Source organism: Desmodus rotundus, chromosome 1 (assembly GCF_022682495.2).
Source record: "Desmodus rotundus isolate HL8 chromosome 1, HLdesRot8A.1, whole genome shotgun sequence".
Taxonomy (NCBI): Eukaryota; Metazoa; Chordata; class Mammalia; order Chiroptera; family Phyllostomidae; genus Desmodus; species Desmodus rotundus.
The window spans coordinates 3,925,842-3,943,364 of NC_071387.1; the positions used below are offsets into that span (position 1 = coordinate 3,925,842).

General features: G+C 60.4%; 1 protein-coding gene across 1 annotated transcript; it reads right to left on the minus strand.

The window, feature by feature from the left end:
• Positions 1–4,713: 4,713 nt before the first annotated feature.
• PLPP7 (phospholipid phosphatase 7 (inactive)) lies at positions 4,714–15,726 on the minus strand. Its single transcript, XM_024562291.3, has 2 exons — positions 14,983–15,726; positions 4,714–6,012 (listed from the first exon to the last, which is right to left on the minus strand). The coding sequence occupies exons 1-2, from the start codon at positions 15,431–15,433 to the stop codon at positions 5,648–5,650; spliced, it is 816 nt and encodes a 271-aa protein (XP_024418059.1). The 5' UTR covers positions 15,434–15,726; the 3' UTR covers positions 4,714–5,647.
• Positions 15,727–17,523: the final 1,797 nt, after the last annotated feature.

Below are 17,523 nucleotides of genomic sequence, written 5' to 3' on the forward strand. Positions count from 1 at the left end.
ACCCCAGGTAAATGAACAGTTTTTAGTGTGTGCCCCAAATATCGTGTCCTGTGTTATTATTTGCTAAATCTGGCAAGCCTGATATACGTGACCATGTACATGCAAGTGTGTGAGTGTGTGAGCTTGTATAAGAGCACACATATGTATGTGTGCATACACGTGTGTACATATACACCTGGGTGAGTGTGTGCCGGATGCAAGTGGAATGGTTTTGCTGTGGGTGTGAGCACTATTTCGGTGCATGAACACGTGTGCATCTGCATGTATTTGTCCCAAAGCATGTGAAGTGTCTGTGCATGTGTGTGTTACATGCATGCTACAGGATCTTAAAGCTGGGAGGAAGCTGAGCTCTCCTGTGGGTACACTCACTTGCAGGGAAACCGAGGCTGGGTGTGTGCACACTTGTACGTGTGTGTGGGAGGCGTGGCCCAGCATCGTGGAGCGACCCTTCCCTGTTTGGGGAGAGGCAGCTGGAGCAGGGCAGGGCACCAGCCCCGCCTGCCCGCACCGACCATGTGTACTCACACGTGGGTTACATAAATGCTCGGCCAGCCCGAGGGCCAGATGTTCGGTCCTTCCCTGGAGCCAGATGGCAGCTGACCCAGGAGTTTGTGCACTTTTAGCTCCTGCTGTCCCCCTCTCCTGCCCCTTCCGGAATTCTCCCCAGGCAGGGAAAGGGTTGGGGACTGGAAGACTCTGTACTGAACCGACTGCCTGGGCTGGGACGTGGCTTCCCCCAACCAGAGCTCAGGCCCAGAGACAGTGTCTGTGGGGACTTGGCGACCCCTGGGGCTCCTCGCACAGTGCTCTCCCCACACTGCCCAGAAGCAGCTTGGCTGGCGCAACAGTGTGCTGCCCCAGATGGGCCCCCGAAGTCACCGGGTGTGTGTCCCAATCTTCCTTGAGCCTTGCTCTCCCATGTGGCAGGTGACAGCCAGCTGGCCTGATAGACCCACTGTATTCCCAGGGCTGCAGGAGCAAAGCACCATCGCCCGGCGGCTGAAACAGCAGATGCCCATCTCTCACCATCCTGGGGGCTGGGAGTCCTCGGCTTGCAGATGGACATCTCCTCCCTGCATCTGCCCACGGTCCTCCCTCTGTGCGTGTCTGTGTCCAATTTCCTCTCCTTGGGAGGACACCTGTCCTGCTGGATCAGGGCCCACCCCAATGACCTCATTTTCACTTAATCACCTCTTTAAAGGCTGAGTTGCAAATACAGTCCCATCTCATGGTCCTGCGGGTTAGGGCTTCAACATGTGAGTTTGGGGAGGGAGACACAGTTTACGCATGACATTCACATTGGTGTGTTCGGCGAGAGGGCTTCTCCCACGCCCCGCCCACTGTCACCAGAACCCCAGCTTCCTGCTCTTTATTGTGACAAACGTGGACTTTACTGAAGGCCAAACAGAGATACTGTGGAGGTCCAGGTGGGAGGACCTCGCTAGCCCTCCTAGCCCCTGGAGAAAAGGCTTTGGACAGCAGGGAGGGGAATGTGGCAGCTCACGGCACGCAGGACGGGAGGGGTCCATCCGTGCCCCCGCTGCTCTGCCCTTTGCCCAGCCGGGGCCTGAGCCGGGGAGCCTGTGGGGGGCAGTTCAGGGAAGGTTCCATAGTGCCTGGGACGCTTGGCGTGGCCCTGACACCCTCTCTGGGCTCGCGTCCCCGTTTGTGCAAAGGGCCTGAGGGGTGGGATGGCTTTAGGGCCCTCAGGTTGGGTGGTTGGCGTTTGTTCTGGGCAAGAGTTGCGGCCACAGCGGCAGGTGGGGTGGCGTGGGCGGCACGAGGCCCCTGAGCTAGTGTCTGATCATCACTGTAACCCACCCCCACAAATGTAGTGGCTTAAATCAACACCGATTTACCATCTTACCTGCCGTCTGGGCCCCGGAGTCTGCAGCGGTCTCACCTGGCTAGGGTTGAGCGCTGGTTCCTTTGGAGTCTCCAGGGGAAGAGCGGCTCCAGCCTTGCGTTGCAGCGGGGCGTGCCTGCATTCCTCTGTTCGCAGCCTCTTCCTCCATCTCCACCGCTCTCAGTGCGGTGTGGCCGGAGCTCTCACATCCCATCACTCAGCTCTCTTCCTCCGCCCTCTCCCACTTTTAAGTGATTGCATTGGGCCCACCTGGATCTCCCAGGCTCAGCTCCCTGTTTTACTGTCAGCTGATGGGCACCCGTAACTCCATCTGCTATTCCCCAAAGCCATCGAATGGGACGTAGTCACATGCCCCGGGGGTGAGCATGTGGGCATCTTCAGGGGCCATTGTTTTGTTTACCACAGTGCATCCATTGCCCTCAGCTCCTCCCCATCATGTGGGCAGTGGGGGCTGTCATTGTCACCTTTGATTTATCTGTACCTTGGCAAGGTCTACAAGCCCCCACTGTCCAGGGAGGGCAGGGTTTCAAGGCCGCAGCTGCCCACCTAGGAGGCCTGGCTCACAGCCCCACCGGCACGCCCTGGGCTTTGCTTCCGGCCTCTCTGCCCCTCTCAGACTTCAGGCCTTGGCAGGTTTGGGCACTTGGCCCTGGGACTGTGCTGAAGACACACTTTGACCTTGAGACAGGCAGGCTAAGACTATGAGTGAGGCCTAAGGTTCTGGGTAGGATTCAGCCTCAGGCCTTTCTGCCTCCTCCCTCCTCCCTCCCTGGGGGGTGGGAAAGACCATCGGGGAGGTGGGACATGAGGGGCCCAGGAGACAGAAGCAGCTGGGGAAAGGACCCCCTATCTAATCCTCATGGTTGGGACAGAGGCTGGGAAGCCAGCACTAGGCCCACCACGACATGGGCAGGTACCCACCTCTGGCCCCCACTCCCCGCTGACACCTGTCTCCTGAGACCCACTGCCCCCTGCCCCCTCCAGGAGTGCTCAAGGGAGGCCAGAGGTCTTCTCTGGGGTGGGGTGGAGAGGGGGTGGCCCACGCAGCTCGTTATTTCTTTCATAATCCTTCTGTGAGCCAGGCCCCTGAAGCTGGGACAGGATGTGCTGTGGACAAGGAGAGAAGGCAGACACCCCCCACCCCCCTCCCCCATCTGCTCAGCATCTCAGGAGCCTCGTGGGAACGTACAGAATGTATTTCAAAGACTCCGGAACAAGCCAACGCTCAAGATTGGGAGCTGGGGCTTTTAATCATGGTGGTTTGAGTTCTTTCAGGGCAAAGACGAGGTAACCTCCTGCACCTCCAGCTGAGCTTGTACTCTGGGGGCTCAGAGAGAAACAGGGGGCTTTGGGAGGGGGACCCGGGGCAGGGGGCTTGGGTCCTGTCCTGTCTGTGAGGCTTCGGCCCTGGGGACACCGTGACCCGGGAGGATGTGGGGTCTGTGCAGCAGGAGGGGAAGGTGGGCAAGCCTGCGGGCTGGGCCCAAGGGGGCTCCAAGCTCGGGGTGGGAGGGGGCGGCCTCACCTGATCGCCCTCCATGGTCAGCAGCTGGGCTCCTGGGACAAGTGTGTCCTGCCTGGTCCTCTGGGGGAAGCTGTTTCCTTCCCCCGAAGGGTCCTGTGTATCACAGGTGGACATGTATCCCCAGAAAGAAGGGTTGCAGGTGGAACTCCCAATACTTACGAATGTGACCTGATTTGAAAGAGGGTCTTCGCCGATGTGATTCAAATGTAAGTTACGGTGAGGGCAGCCTGGAGGGGGAAGGGCCGTAGTGCAACACGGCCGCTGTCCTCAGAAGGGGAGACTGACCCAGACCCTGGGAGAAGGCACTGTGATGCCTGTGACAATGGAGGTGGAGACTGCAGTGACGCAGCCTCCAGGACATGCCCAGGGCTGTTGCACCAGCAGAAGCTGGGAGAGTCAGGGAAGGACCTGCCCAGAGGTCAGGCAGCACGGCCCTGCCGACGCCTGGATTCCGGGCTGCAAACGCCAAACTGTGAGAGGAGACATTTCTGTTGTCCAAAGCTGCTGGCTTGTGGTTCTTCGTTCTGGCCTCTGGGACAACCAACCCCTGTGTGTTGGCACCCACCTGCAGCCCCCCACCAGCTTCTCCAGGAGACCACGCAGAGGCCTGTGTGGGAAGCTGGAGGTTGGGGGAATATGGGCGGAGGGGACAGAGTGCTGCACCGCCTCCTGCAGGGCAACCCTGGCAAGTCACCTCTTCTCTTGGGGCCTCAGTTTTCTCACTGATGCCGTGGGCGTGTGGACCGCCCCACCCCACTCTGGATGCAGAGGCTCGGAGTGAACCGCTTATCTGGAAAAGCCACGGCCCCCTTTGCCCCTGGCCGCTGCCCCTCTCTTCCCTCTGCCCAGAACCCCGTTCCCTCCTTCCTGGCCCACTCCACTAGTTTCCTGCCTCTCCCCTCCCCAGGAGCCCTGCCCTGGCACCCAGTCCCTGGGCGAAGACCCCAGCATGTCCTTCATTGCAGCTTTCCTCCCAGGGCGGGGACCACGTGGGTGGGGAGCAGTGCAGAGTCAGGAGACTGGAGTGAGAGGTCTTGGACCCCAGGGGAGAAGTCCAGCAGCAACACGGTGGAAGCTGGGCAGAGGGGCCAGTGCACCTGGGGGCCTCAGGGAGAAGGGACCGACCACCCTCCACTCTGGGAAAGTCCAGGAGCCCGTTGTCCTCTGACCACCTGGCCCCGTGGCCCATCTGAGAGTGAAGAAATCGGCTTCCCAGTGTTGACAGAAACTCCACCCCCTAGCCCCCTCCCCTACCCCTACTGACAGATACTCTCCAGCCTGGAAGCTCACGTCCCGAAAAGGAAAACCACACAGGAGAGGGTCCGCTTGCATATCATCTGTATTGTCACATGAAATGCACCTCCATAACGGCTGACTTGGAAACGACCTATTAGGTCACACGGAGTCCGGCCCCTAGGAGCCAAAGTGGCACCGATGCCCACGGGCCATGGGCTTTGCACTGGCTGTGGCCCTGCTCAGTGCTGGGAGAGGCCAGCTCACACCTCAGGCCCTTCGGCTGCTGGGCAGCATCTCCCCAGATGGGCTGGAGGTGACGGTGGCCCCTCAGGGGTCAGCAGCTGTCCCAGGAGAAAAGGGCCCTGTGATCAAGTAAGCTCAGGAAATGTGTGGCGACTGCCGCTTCGACAGGAATGGCAGGAGGCTGCTCTGCAGGACCTGGCTGAGCCTTCCTGACAGTAACAACCCTCCCAAACGGCCGACACGGGGCAGAGGGTGCAGCTTTCCCCAAATTTAGTTGACCACAAAACGCTTTTCCTCCCCAGGCCACTGTCCAGTGGGGCACCCTGTGGAAAGGGCTGCCCTAAGCTATCGATGGCCCTGCATGGCACCTGTGCTGGATGGTAGGTCCGGGGCACTTTGCCCGCTGCTGTACTGTGGCCTGGTGGGCGTGGCCAAGAACTCAACAGTCATGTGATGATGCAAGGACGAGACTCCGCCCCTCTCCTGCAGGCTTGGTTCTCCCCTGCTACCACCAGTGCAGAAGCTAAGCAGGGTTGTCCCCACGCAGGGCTCAGGGCTGCCTGGAGAAGGACTCGGAGCCCCAGCCAAGGAGCAGGGGCTGCGGTGCTAGCAGACATGCCACGGGTCACCAGCTGGGCCCGCCTGAGGTCACCAGCGTCCAGCCAGGAGGGAGAAGAGGAGGTGGGGCTGCGCAGTCCGCCCGTCCCTGCTGGCCTTACCGCTTCCTGCCGGCTTTCTCTGGCAGCCGCCGCCGCCGCAAGTCGCGGGCACGGGGCTCACCAGGCAGAGATGAGCATCTGACAGGTGTTGGAGGACATCCAGACCAGCTCCACCAGGCGGAACTGAAGGTAGCCAATGACAAAGCCGGAGATGACGTCCGTGATGTGGTGGCGCCCGATCATCACGCGTGACAGGCCCACGCATAAGGCCCAGAGCACCAGCAGGATGCGCAGGGGCACCGCCAGCACCAGGTGGCTGAGGAAGAACTTGGACACCATGGCCGCGCGGCTGGCGTGCCCAGCGGGGAAGGCATAGACGTCCATGGTGAGGTAGTCCAGGAGGCTGGGGCTTGTCTCAAAGGGGCCACGCCGCTTGATGAGCTTCTGCACGCTGGCCACCGTCATGATGTCCAGGAGCAGGGCTGTGGGTGGGCCAGAGGGGCCCCGAGGGGCTGTCAGTGCTGCCTTTCTCCCTTTCCCCTCCTGCCCAGCCTTCTGCGCTCCTGCCTCCGGGCCTCCGCCTGTGCTGTTCCCTCCTCCTGGAACGCCCTTCCCTGGGACATCCACACAGCGTGCACCCTCACTTCTTCCGGGAGAGATGCCTTCCCTGACTGCCTGTTCACAAAAGGCCCACCACCCTCTATCCCCACCCCTGCTTTATTTTTCGTTACAGCGTTTCTCCCCGCCCGACAGGGCACAGTTCCTCATCGTTTCCCTCATCTCTCTCCTCCTGCCCACACTGTGCACTCGTGAGGGGCAGGACCGATCTGCTCGCGGCTGGGAGGGGTTCAGTGAAGCGGCTAAAGGGGACAATGGGTGATTGGGCATCATGGGCCCCCAAGGGCACCACGGACAACCAGAGTTCTCACAAATGGGACGCTGGGCTGCAGATTTGCTTCTCAAAGGGCCTCACCGAAGCCCTCACCAATCCTGAGAACCACACGCTACTGTCCACAGTCTAGAGTGCAGGGAAAAGCCACGTAGCACACGACGGACCACTTCCAAGCATACACTTCAGTGGCGTTGAGCACCTTCTCCACAAGGTGCGACCACCAGCTCTATCCCGTTCCTAAACACTTCATCACCCCAACGTGAAACCCTGTACCCATTAAGCAGTCTCCCCTACACCCCTCCCCCCAACCCCTGCCGACCCCTAATCTGCTTTCTGTCCCCATAGCTTTGCCTGTTCTGGTCACTTCCTATAAAGGGACTGGTCCCCACACGTGCCTGCCACCCAGGGACAGCTGAGAAGTGTGGCCACCAGATGACTTCGCTGTGGCCTGGTGCTGGATGCTTTCCTAGAACCTGTGCGGCGGACACCAGCATCGCTGGCCCACGACCACGCCCGCTCAGGTAAAAATATACAAAAGCTGTTGAAAATAATGATCCAGTAGACACGCACGGTAGAAAACTTACAAAAGGTTTGCAATCACCTGGGACCCTGCCACCCAGAGACAGCTGCTGACCCGGGCCCTTCTGGCCATCTGCAGAATGTAGGGTCAGTAAAAGCTGTGACATGCTCTCCACACGTATCTGCATTTGAAAGTTGCCACGTCACACACCCCTGGAACCCCACAGCGGTCGTGTCAGAGGCCCCATGGCTTATTTCTACAGCAGCCACAGCGCTGAGTGACCAGTCCGCCCCGAGGAAGACGGTGCTGCCTGGTCAGCTCAGGGCTGGTCAGCCTTCCTCGTTTCTGCCCACCTCGGCGCTCTTGTTTGGGATTTGAACCACTGCTCTCCCCTGGGCAGGCCCTTCTCATTAGCCGCAGGGCTGGCCGATGTCCCACTGCCGTCGGGCATGCCTGGCCAGCAAGGAACAGGGGCAGAAGCAGGAAGCAGGGCAGGGAGAGGCTGCCTACCGAGAGGAGAGGGCGGGAACCTGTTCTACACACTCTACACACGCCTGCCACGAGTTTCCATGGTGACTTGCTCCCAGGAGCCCAGGCCTCCAGGGAGGTGGGAGCCTGGGCGGTATGTGGCCAGGAGCCAGCCAGCCTGCATGCCACTGACCCAGTCAGAGGCTGGGCCCAGGCGGGGAGCCCCATGAGCCCATGGGAGGTCACAGTTCCAACAGGAGAGAGCGACCAGCAGGGCAGCTGGGAGCCAGATGGAGGCGGCTGCCTCTGCCCCCTGGGACTCTGGGCCTAAGGGAGCAGCCAGAGCAGCCGAGGCGGGAGGCCAGGCCAAGAGGAGCCCGCCAGCCCTCTCTAGCCCAGGGAGGCTGTTCCCTCCCTGAGTGACAGGCTCTCTCCACCCAGGTCTCTGTCCCTCTATCCTGTGCCCCTGGGGGAACCATGGGGCCAGCCTGGCTGTGCAGCTGGCCCAGCCCATCCTGTGCCTGATTCAGTCGTCAACTTGACCTCCAGGTTTGGGGCATCCCCGGTTCTTGGGTATGTCAGGGGCGGGCCAGGCCTGGGGCTGGTGAACTGTGGCAGAGTGTCACATGGCTGAGGAAGAAACGGGAAGTAAGGACAGTTGTACAGAGCCCCTTTCCAGGTGGGACACACCCACAGGGTCACCCCCTCACCACTCGGCAGCCGTGGGTTGTGGGGGGGTTGGAAGGAGAAGCAGCGGGTGACTCTCTCGGACTGCAAGCTGGATCTCCAGCAGAGTCGATGGCCCGCCTGGCCCCACGCATGCGCCCTGCACCCCCCAGGGCTATGCCCCCTCCTCCCGCACCGCAGCCAGCCCTCCATGTGCCGTGGTTCCGACACTGTCCTCAAATGATCTGGGGCCCAGAAATAGAAGCCTGTGGCTCCACCACTCAGGACCCCATGAATCCTGCTCACTCGGCTGGTAGAGCTCCCAACTACACTCCCTCATGGGTTGGGAGGGAGGCCAGGGGCCCCCACTGGAAAGGCCCACTTGGGGGGTGGAGTTCGGGGGCCGCGGTCTGGGGAGTGGCTGACACCCACTGCCTGCAACCTGCTGGGTGACAGGGCAGGTCACTTAACCTTCCTGGGCCTCCGTTCACTGCAGCTGGGCTCCAGAATCAGAGCTGGGTCCAAGGTCGCCTCCTTGCACATGGTGTGACCTTGGCTCTCTGGGAGCCTCCCTCCCCTCATTGATAAAATGGGATCATCCCAGAGGCTACTCTGTGGGGCAGACCTCCCTCCCCCTCGGTCAATGGTGCCTGGAAGGCTTCCCCTCCCCCTCTCTTGCCCTCCCCTCACAATCCCCACCTTCTGCTCCTCTCACTAAACTGGGGTCTGAGATGCCTGAACCCCCCATGCAGGAAGCTCGGCTCTTCCCCTGAAGTCCCGTCCCCTGACCCCTGTCCCCATAGAGGGAGCAAAGGTGGGGCTCCTTGCTGGCTGGGGAGGGGACAGGTTTGTGAGCTGTGTCTCTCGCTGGCTGGGGCTAGGAGGAGGGGTCCTGGCCCTTCTGCCCTGGGGGTGGCCCTGCCTCTAGTCCCCCACTGGCTTCTCGGGGAGGTGGGGACCAGCGGGCAGTGCTTAAACACGTGTCAACCTTCTGAAGGGCATCTGGCCTCAGACTCAGGAGGCTGTCTCTTCCACTGGCAGGTATATCCTGGGAAACAATTAGGGCTGCACACCGGGCCTCACGGTCAAGGATGGCCGCTGCGGCATTCCCCATCACACAGAGAGAGGGACGCGCACCAGCACGGTGCCCTTGAGTGGCAGACGGATGGGACAAACTGTGGCCAAGTCTAGACAATGGAGCACTCCGGGCCACTGTGAAGGGTGAAGCGGGTGTGTATTTATAGCCACTGAAGCAGAGCTGGCAGTTGTCAGGTGGAAAAAGCCACTGAGCGAGCAGGACTTACAGTAGGGCGCCATTGTTGTAAAATTAATGCAGAGAAAACCCTCAGGCAGGCACCACAGGACATGTAACCGCGCTTCTCGCCGGGGGCGGGGGCTGGGGGTGACTTTCACTGTCTTTCCGCCATTCTGCATTTAAATGTTTTCTTTCCACAAATGCACATTACTTGTACACCTTTTAAAAAAATTATCTTTACAAAAGACAGGTATTGCACGACTCCACTTACAAGAGGTGCCTAGAACACGGGAACTCATAGAGACAGGAAGTAGAATAGAGGCTCCCAGGGGCTGGGGCAGGGGCTGGGGACCGAGTGTTTCATGGGGACAGGGTTTCAGCGGGGGAAGATGAGAAAGTTCTGGAGATGAGGGAGGTGCTGGTTACGCAACAGAGCGAATGTACTTAACGCCGCTGGTCTGTACGCTGAAGACAGGACGGCCAGTCTGATGTGAGGATGTGACGTGCATTTTAGCACACACGCAGGGTTATTTTAGAAACCTGAGCACTGGTCCAGAAAGACAGCTCCAGGGGAGCCTGTAGGGCGCAGACAGGCTAGGGTTGGGGGTGGGGGCTGAGGGTCTGTCTTGATGCCCCCTGGCCTGAGTGACTCTTAGCAGAGTTCACACCTTTGCAGGTTTCCTTTTTCTCACCGGAGGAATCCGAACACTAAAGCTGACCCTGGCTCCGAAGACTGTGGGGTGCAAGGGTGTCCAAATCACGTGCACAGAAGGTCCACGGCACCGTTTCTTCTCTCGGCCAAGTGCCAGGCTGCTGGGGGCAGCTTGGGAGCAGGAACAGTGGTGACCTGGGGCCGGCTGGCGGCTTGCCTCCCTCCCTCCCGCATTTCTGTACTAGCCGCAAGGGCAGCTGGCTGCAGGGATGGGGCATGAGGGCCCTGACTGGTCAGGGGCCACCAAAGGGCCCCCAGGGGATGCGGACCAGTTTGCCGGCTGAGCCCCACCGAGATGATGACTAGCGAAGCCGGGGAAAGGGCAGGACGACTGTGCCGCTGCAGACCGGCGGTGTCATCTTCCACAGAAGTGTCCCTGATGGCGAAGGTCGGGACCAACCTAAAGAGCCAGCAGGCCGGGGCAGTCTACACAAGCCTTGAGAAGGGGTTGTCACCTAAGCTGTCCTGGGGGGCAGGGGCTGGTGGGCACGGCTGGGAAGGCTCACCGAACAGATTATACGGAGGGTCTGCTGGTGGGAAGGGGGGCTGGGGGGAGGGGATTCTGAGAGAGGGCTACAGAGGGTACAGGCAGTGCTGCAAGGTTGAGGAAGCCGGCTCTGGGTTCTGAACCCCTCAAGCAGGAAGGGATGTGGGGGGCCGAGACCATGATTCCAAGTGGGAGGTACAGGGCCCAGCAGGTCCATCACAGGCCATGAGAATGAGGCCAAGCTGGGCCAACAGTGCAGGGGGCCATTCGAGAGGCGTATGATGTGTGAGTGTGTGCAGAGAGATAAGTCCAGAGGCCCACGACCCAAACTGCGGTGGAGGTCACTCCCAGGCTGGCTCTGCCCGCCACCTGTCCGGGCACGGTCTGCATGTTCCTGACCGGCAGGCTGCCGAATGAAAAGGCGCTCTATGCCACGCCTCACTGAGGAAGGGCAAATGGAAGCCACAGTCCACCTGCACACGAACCAGGGGGCTGGTATCAGAAACACGGAAAATAACTGTGGGCGAGAACGTGGAGAAACGGACCCCCGTGCAGGGCCGGTGGGGATGTCGAGCAGTGCAGCCACTGCAGAAAACAGTCTGGGCTCCTCCACCAGCCATGCACGGAGCTAACGCGGCACGTCCACCCCCGGTCTGTGCCCACAGGAAGGGAAAGTGGGCACTCAGAAGGACGCAGTCACGCCCACGCTCACGCTCACAGCAGTGGTGTGCGCCACCGCCAAACGGCAGAAGCAACCCAAGCATCCACCTACAGGAGGCGATAAAGAAAATGTGGTCCGTCCACACAATGGAATACTATTCAGCCATGAAAGGAAGGAAATACTGACGCGTAAGAAACACAACCACAGAGAATAGTAAGCTCGGGGAAAGAAGCGGGTCACGAAAGGACACACACGGTGTGACTCTGAGTATCTGCGGTCCCTGGAGTGGTCATGTTCCTGGACACAAAAAGCGGGTGTGGGTGCCAGGGCCTGGGGGAGGGGAATCAGTGTTTCATGGGGACAGAGGTCCAGTGTGGGAGAGGAGAAAGTGCTGGAGCTGGATGGCGGCGGCAGCGGCACAGCAATGCGGACGTAATTAGCGACGCTGACCTGCACACGCACACATGGTTAACACGGTGGATTTCACCGTGTTGTATACTTCCCCACAATAGAGCGATGACACAGGAAAAGAATTAGGTTTTCCTAATCGGGAAGGTCTCAGTAAAGATACTTTCGGAGACCATGACCACCTGACGCGGAGGCCTCTGTCCCCCAAGGCAGGCCTGTGAGCAAACCAGGATGGGCTTGGCGAACTGGGACGGGCCTGGGACACCTGTCCCCTGGCTCCCTGTGGGATCGTCAAGTCAGGTGCTGCAGGGGAGGGACAAAGGAGGGATGGCGTCACCTCACAGGCCCAGAGCGTGGAGGGGACCTGGGAGACAGCGGTGAGGATGGTGATGGTCACTGCTATACCGGCGTTAGCTGGCATCAGTCTGTGCTGGCACTCCCTGTGCAGTTCTTCAGGGCGGTGCCCCAGCAGCCTGAGGAACGGAGCAGGAAAACGAGGCCCAGAGAGGCAAAGTCACCTGCCTAAGTCCCCACAGCAGGGCGGGGATTGGCAGCCAGGTCTGCTGACCCTGGAGCCCCAGCTTTTGCCAGCTGCTTTTTCTGGCCTTGAGGTTTCCAGTGTGGGCAGCATGCCCTGAGGGAGGCAGCGCAGGGGGCAGGGCAGAGAAACTCCTTCGAGCCCAGCTGGACCTCTTTCCAGGCCCCGTGGCTGGAGCCTGCATCTCCCAAGGCTCCTGAGTATCGCCCTGGACCTGAGGGGAGCCCAGGCCCTAGCTGTACAGGTAAGGGCCTCCGCTGCAGCTCAGAGACTACCCCCCCTGAATCCACGGGGTGCCCTGGTGTGGGAGTGGGCAAGCAGGCCAGGCAGGGCTCCCTCACCGCTCAGGGCCTGCAGTCTGCAGAGCGCTGGCATCGGCCATCCACTGGGCACAGCCGCGGGCACCATGTGCCCAGTGCTTTGCCCCCTGGGTCCCCACCACAGCCCCACAGCCCACGTGCCAATTAGGACACTGAGGCCCAGAGATGGGGACTGACGTGACCAGGGTTACAGAGCAAATCAGGTTCAGGCCGGGGCCTGGACAAAGCCCAGTCTGACCTCAGAGCCTGTGCTCCGGAGCTGCAAGAGCCCAAGGACCCTCCCCGCAAAGGCTGGAGGATGCCAGGACCCTGCAGACCAACAGTGAGGGGGATGGCAAGGGGTCTGCAGTCTGCAGGACTTGGGCTTGGGTCCCCAATCTACCAGGTACAGCTGGGTGGAGTGCGCAAGTCCCTTCACCCCTCCGAGCCTCATTTAATTTATCTGTAAAGTGGGTGTATTCACATTTACCTTATAAGGTCATTAAAAACATTTTAAAATCATGAACTATGGGACATTCATGGCACAGTATTTGGTACATAATGAAGCTCAATAAATGACATTTTAGGAAACCTAAAACGTCCTTGCTGGTGTGGCTCAGTGAATTGAGCACCAGCCTGTGAACCTAAAGGTTGCTGGTTCAGTTCCCACTCAGGGCACATGCCTGGGCTGCGGGCCAGGTCCCCAGTAGGGGGCGTACGAGAGGCAACCACACATTGATGTTTCTCTCCGTCTCTTTCTCCTTCCCTTTCCCTCTTTCTAAAAATAAAAATAAATAAAGTCTTTAAAAAACAGGCATCTGGAGCCTCTCTCCTCGAGCAAATACCTTTGCACCACAGCAGCTGGTGGCTGGAACGAGCCAGAAACATTCCCCTAACAGGTGAGAGTCGCTCCCAGCTCTCACCCTGGCCTGTCCCTGACCACTCACAACTCCCTGTGCCTCTCTTTGCTCCTCCTCAAGTGGCAAAGAATAATGACTTCTCCCCCTAATAATGGGGTGCGGCGAGGCTCAGGAGCGGTGGTGTGGTTTACGGAAAGCGGGCCCACAGCGATGACACCGCACACATCCCAGATCTTTCACAGCCACCATCGTCCAGGGAGGGGCCGTGCAGACGATGTCCAGGGAGCAGGCTCAAGCACGCTTTCCACTACTGTCCCCTGATGCCAGGCCACCTAACCCCCAACGCTGCTCCGTGTGAGGCTGCGGTAGGCCCTGGGGAGGCCAAGGACAATGATAGCAGGGTTCTGCCCCCAGGAGCTCCCAGCATGGGGCCTTGGCCACCTGGCTCTGTCCCTCCATCCAAAACCCATGGAGAGAGCACGGGCCTGGGCGTCAGGCGGACCTGTTGCAAATCTCCAGCTCTGAGGCCTTGGCCAGGCTGCTTGATTTGTAGGGGCCTCAGTTTCCCTAATCTGTGCAGTGGGAATGAAGATAGCGCTAGTCACGTGGGACTGCTTATTCGCGATCAATAACAAGTAATGCAAATAATTTGGTCATAAGAACAAGAAAATGTGGACGGTGCCAGACCCAACCACCTCTTGCATGAAGCTCCCTGCGTCCCACCCACAGAGCATCCACCTTGACTCTCTGAAACCTGAGCAGGGAGGTACCAGTCTGCATCCGGATTTCCTCTGGGACCACTGCTCTCAGTGGTCCACCGCCCACCCTTGGGGGCCTGGGCCCCCTTGTCAGTGTTTGCTTAGCCTGGGACCCACGCCCACCCGTGCCTCAAATGGTAGCCACACTGGGAAGGGCGAGGCGTGGACATGGGCCCAGCATGGAGGGTAGAAGCAGAGATTCCCTAGGCATGATGGGGACCTGGGGGTGCCTGAAGGGTGGCAGCTGGAGGCGGGGCCTCCCTTCCACACAGCCCCACGTGGCACCTGGCAAGGCTGGCACAGAGCAAGGCTGGAAAGACGCAGTGGCAAAGACTTTGTCAAAACAAACCAAACACCAGCTCTCCTCCAGCGACTCGCCCAGGGAAGCAGCATGTAAGGATTTCAGGAGGCCATGAGTGTGCCTGAAATGTGACTGAACTCCCTGCACCCCTAGGCCCTGTGGGAGCATCCTAGGCAGTCTGAGAGTCCCTGAGCCAGGCAGGGGCCAGGGGGGCCACTCACAAGTGCTGCCTGCAAGCAGCCCAGAAACTCAAGGACCCCAACCTGTGGATGGGGGTTCCACAATGAGACACCCCACTCCAGGACCTCCCCAGGGCCCCGTCAGACCCCAACCATCTGCCTTGAAGCTACAGCCTCCAGTCCCGACCCCTTGAGCTGCCTCTGGGGCGGTGGAGCACTAGCCAAGGGCAAGGACCTCCTTTCGGGGTTGGGGTTCTGACGTTCTCCAGCCCCACTCTGCAGGGGCCTCATCTGCATATCCCTGGCTCTCTCCTCCCCAGGCCGGAAGCTCGCCCGTTTCTGGGGCGCCCTCCCTGCCTAACCTCATTAGACTGTTGCAGTCTGTTTCCAAGGGCCCTGCTGGTCCTGGCGGGGTGGGTGGGGCGGGGCAGGCGGCGGGCACACTCACCCAGAAGCAGGTTCATGAGCACTTCCTGGCCGGCCAGTGTGCTGCTCTTCACCAGACAGAGGATGGTACCCCCAATCCAGGGGATGCCGTGGCCCGTGATGCCGATGAGCTTGACCATGGAGCGGGCACCGGCCCAGGATGCGGCCCGGCCGGCGCACACCCCCAGCCGCTTGGACATGCAGATGTCGATGGCTAGCAGGGAGTTGAAGGCAATGCCCTTGAAGGAGGGGTTCAGCTGCATGCAGTCCTCCTCGGGCAGCTGCTGAGACTGGCGCCGCTCCCGAGCCCCATCGCCAGGGGCTGGGGGCTGCGCTGAGGGGCCAGATGCCTTCCTACTTGAGCTGCGGGGCTCTGGGGCCCCCTTGGGGGGCTGGTTCAGGGACAGGAACTCAGCCCGGTTGAGGATGTTGTTGCGGTCCCGGGCACGGGCCCGGCTCTGTGAGGCTGGCATGGCGACACTGACACCGTGAGGGCGGGTGCCAGCCGGGCTGCAAGGGCCTTCTCCCCAAGGCAAGCGCTGCCCCCAAGCCACCAGTGCTCCCGGCCTCTCTGCCTTCTCCGCGGCAGCTGTTAAATATAGAGTGCAGGACCACACATGGCTGTTTACCTCTGGCCACCGCTGGGCTCTGAGGGACGTCAGTGCCACATGGGCAGCCAATCGAGCCCACCGACGCGGGCCTGCGCCAATGGGGCCATCGGGGAGGCGGAGGAGGCCACAGTTGCAGCCGCTGCCTCCGGCCTGGGCTATTTAAATCTTCCAATGGCTCACTCCCAGGCTTCGGGGCACTCTGGGAAGTGTAGTCCTCAGCTGTGCTCTGGGACGAAGGACCAAAGAGTGGGCTCCGAACTAAGCCCTGCATTACCAGCTTCCCTCTGAGCAGACCAGGCCCCTGCAAAACAGGCCTGCCTGAGCCAGGGGCCCTGGGTGGCTTGGACACGGTCCCATGGAATGGCCCTCGGAGCCCAGGCTGAAGGCCTCTCCGGGCACCAGACAGAATGAATGATGTCACTAAGAGCATCCTTTTCGGTCTGCTGGGACCAGGCCCAGCCCCTCCCCTCTGGGACAGCATTTCATTAAGCTGGCAGGCTGGCCTTTTATTTTATTATTATTTTTTTAATCAGTCTTGAATTGGGCCTCAGCGCATCACAGTCCAATGAAATGTCAATCGGTAAATGCTTTCCATTAGAAGGACATTCACACCCGTGGGTTGGCAGTGGCTCTGCCCTTCGGAGGTGGCCTCCGTTTTGTGAAGGATGGGGCACTGGAGCAGTGTCAGGCAGCCCGGGAATAGTTACCAGGCCCCTGGCACATGGCAGCAAAGGGGAGACCCCCTCCCCGTCCCCGGGGAGCTCACACTTCGGACGTGATTGCAAGTGTGCAGACACGGGGCAGGAATAGAACCGGCTCCAGGGCAGGCCTGGTGCAGTGAAGGGCCGCCTGGGAAGAAGGGCAGGTGGAGGCCCTGGTCAAGAGAGAGCCTGTCCCAGGTGAGGCTTCGGAGGCCCACAGAGCTGGTGCACAGAGCAAAGGGGGAAAGAGGGGCTGAGAACCCAGAGGGCAGGCCGAGAGGCCCGGTGGAGGAGTCAGGCCTCCCCACAACCCCTCCCCCGGGCAACCATGGGAACCTACAGTCTCTGCAGCCCTTCTAGCGCCGACTGGGCCTGGGCTGGAGGGGGAGCCACTGTTTGAGGGTGACCAGAAAGGTCAGGAGTGGATGCTGTGGTCTCACTATTCATGGCAGCCAAGGCCTATCTGTTCAGCTGGGATGGAGGTGGGAGCCGGTGACTTCCCTTCCTGCGGTGGAGCCTGCCTGAGAAGCCCGCCCGCCCCACAGTGTCCTAGGGACCAGGTGCAGAGCACCTCAAGGCCAGGAGGCTGCCTGGGTCGGGGGGTGCTCTGTGGCTACAGGGAACCAGCCCAGGGGCTCCAGAGTTGGGCAGGTGAGGGGTGACCTGCAGCTCTGGCCACCAGCTAGCTGCGAGGCCTTGAGCAAGTCATTGGGCCCCTCTGGGCCTCAGTTTCCCCACCTGGAATGTGGGAGTGACAGCATGCACCTGCCAAGGCCTGTCGTGAGGTCAGTGAGGTGATGTCCCTGAACTGCTGAGCAGGGCCCCCTCCGCGTCACCAGCCTTCAGCACTGGGGGCTAGGAACTGACCTCGTTTAACCAACAAGGCACAGCTTCCATCCCCTCTGAGTGCCTCCTTTGGGAGGGCCCAGCCCCAAGGTCCCACTCCCACCCCATACCTGGTGGCACAAAGCCAGCCTCCAGGAGCCTGCAGCCTGGAGTTCCTTGCAGACTCCTTGGCATTTTTTTCCCAGAGAGTTCCACTGAGATGCGGACACAGAGGAGGGTGCCCTGACTATGTCACAGCCCACCCTCCTGGGTGCAGCAGGGTGACGTGTGCTGTCTTATCCGTGTGCACAGGGTGCGTGGATCAGGAGCAGTGTCTGGGCTCTCCACGTGCCTTGGCTCATGGGCCGTACAACCAACCTTCCTGCGGAGCTGTGGTATTGGCCCCATTGCACAGATGAGGATGCT

What these genes read in the sequence shown, in the direction of transcription:
- PLPP7 (XM_024562291.3), bottom strand. Translation starts at nt 15,433, where the DNA reads ATGCCAGCCTCACAGAGCCGGGCCCGTGCCCGGGACCGCAACAACATC. An exon ending in GCTCATGAACCTGCTTCTGG is followed by an intron (nt 6,013 to 14,982) that starts GTGAGTGTGCCC and finishes GCCCACCCACAG; the next exon opens with CCCTGCTCCTGGACATCATG.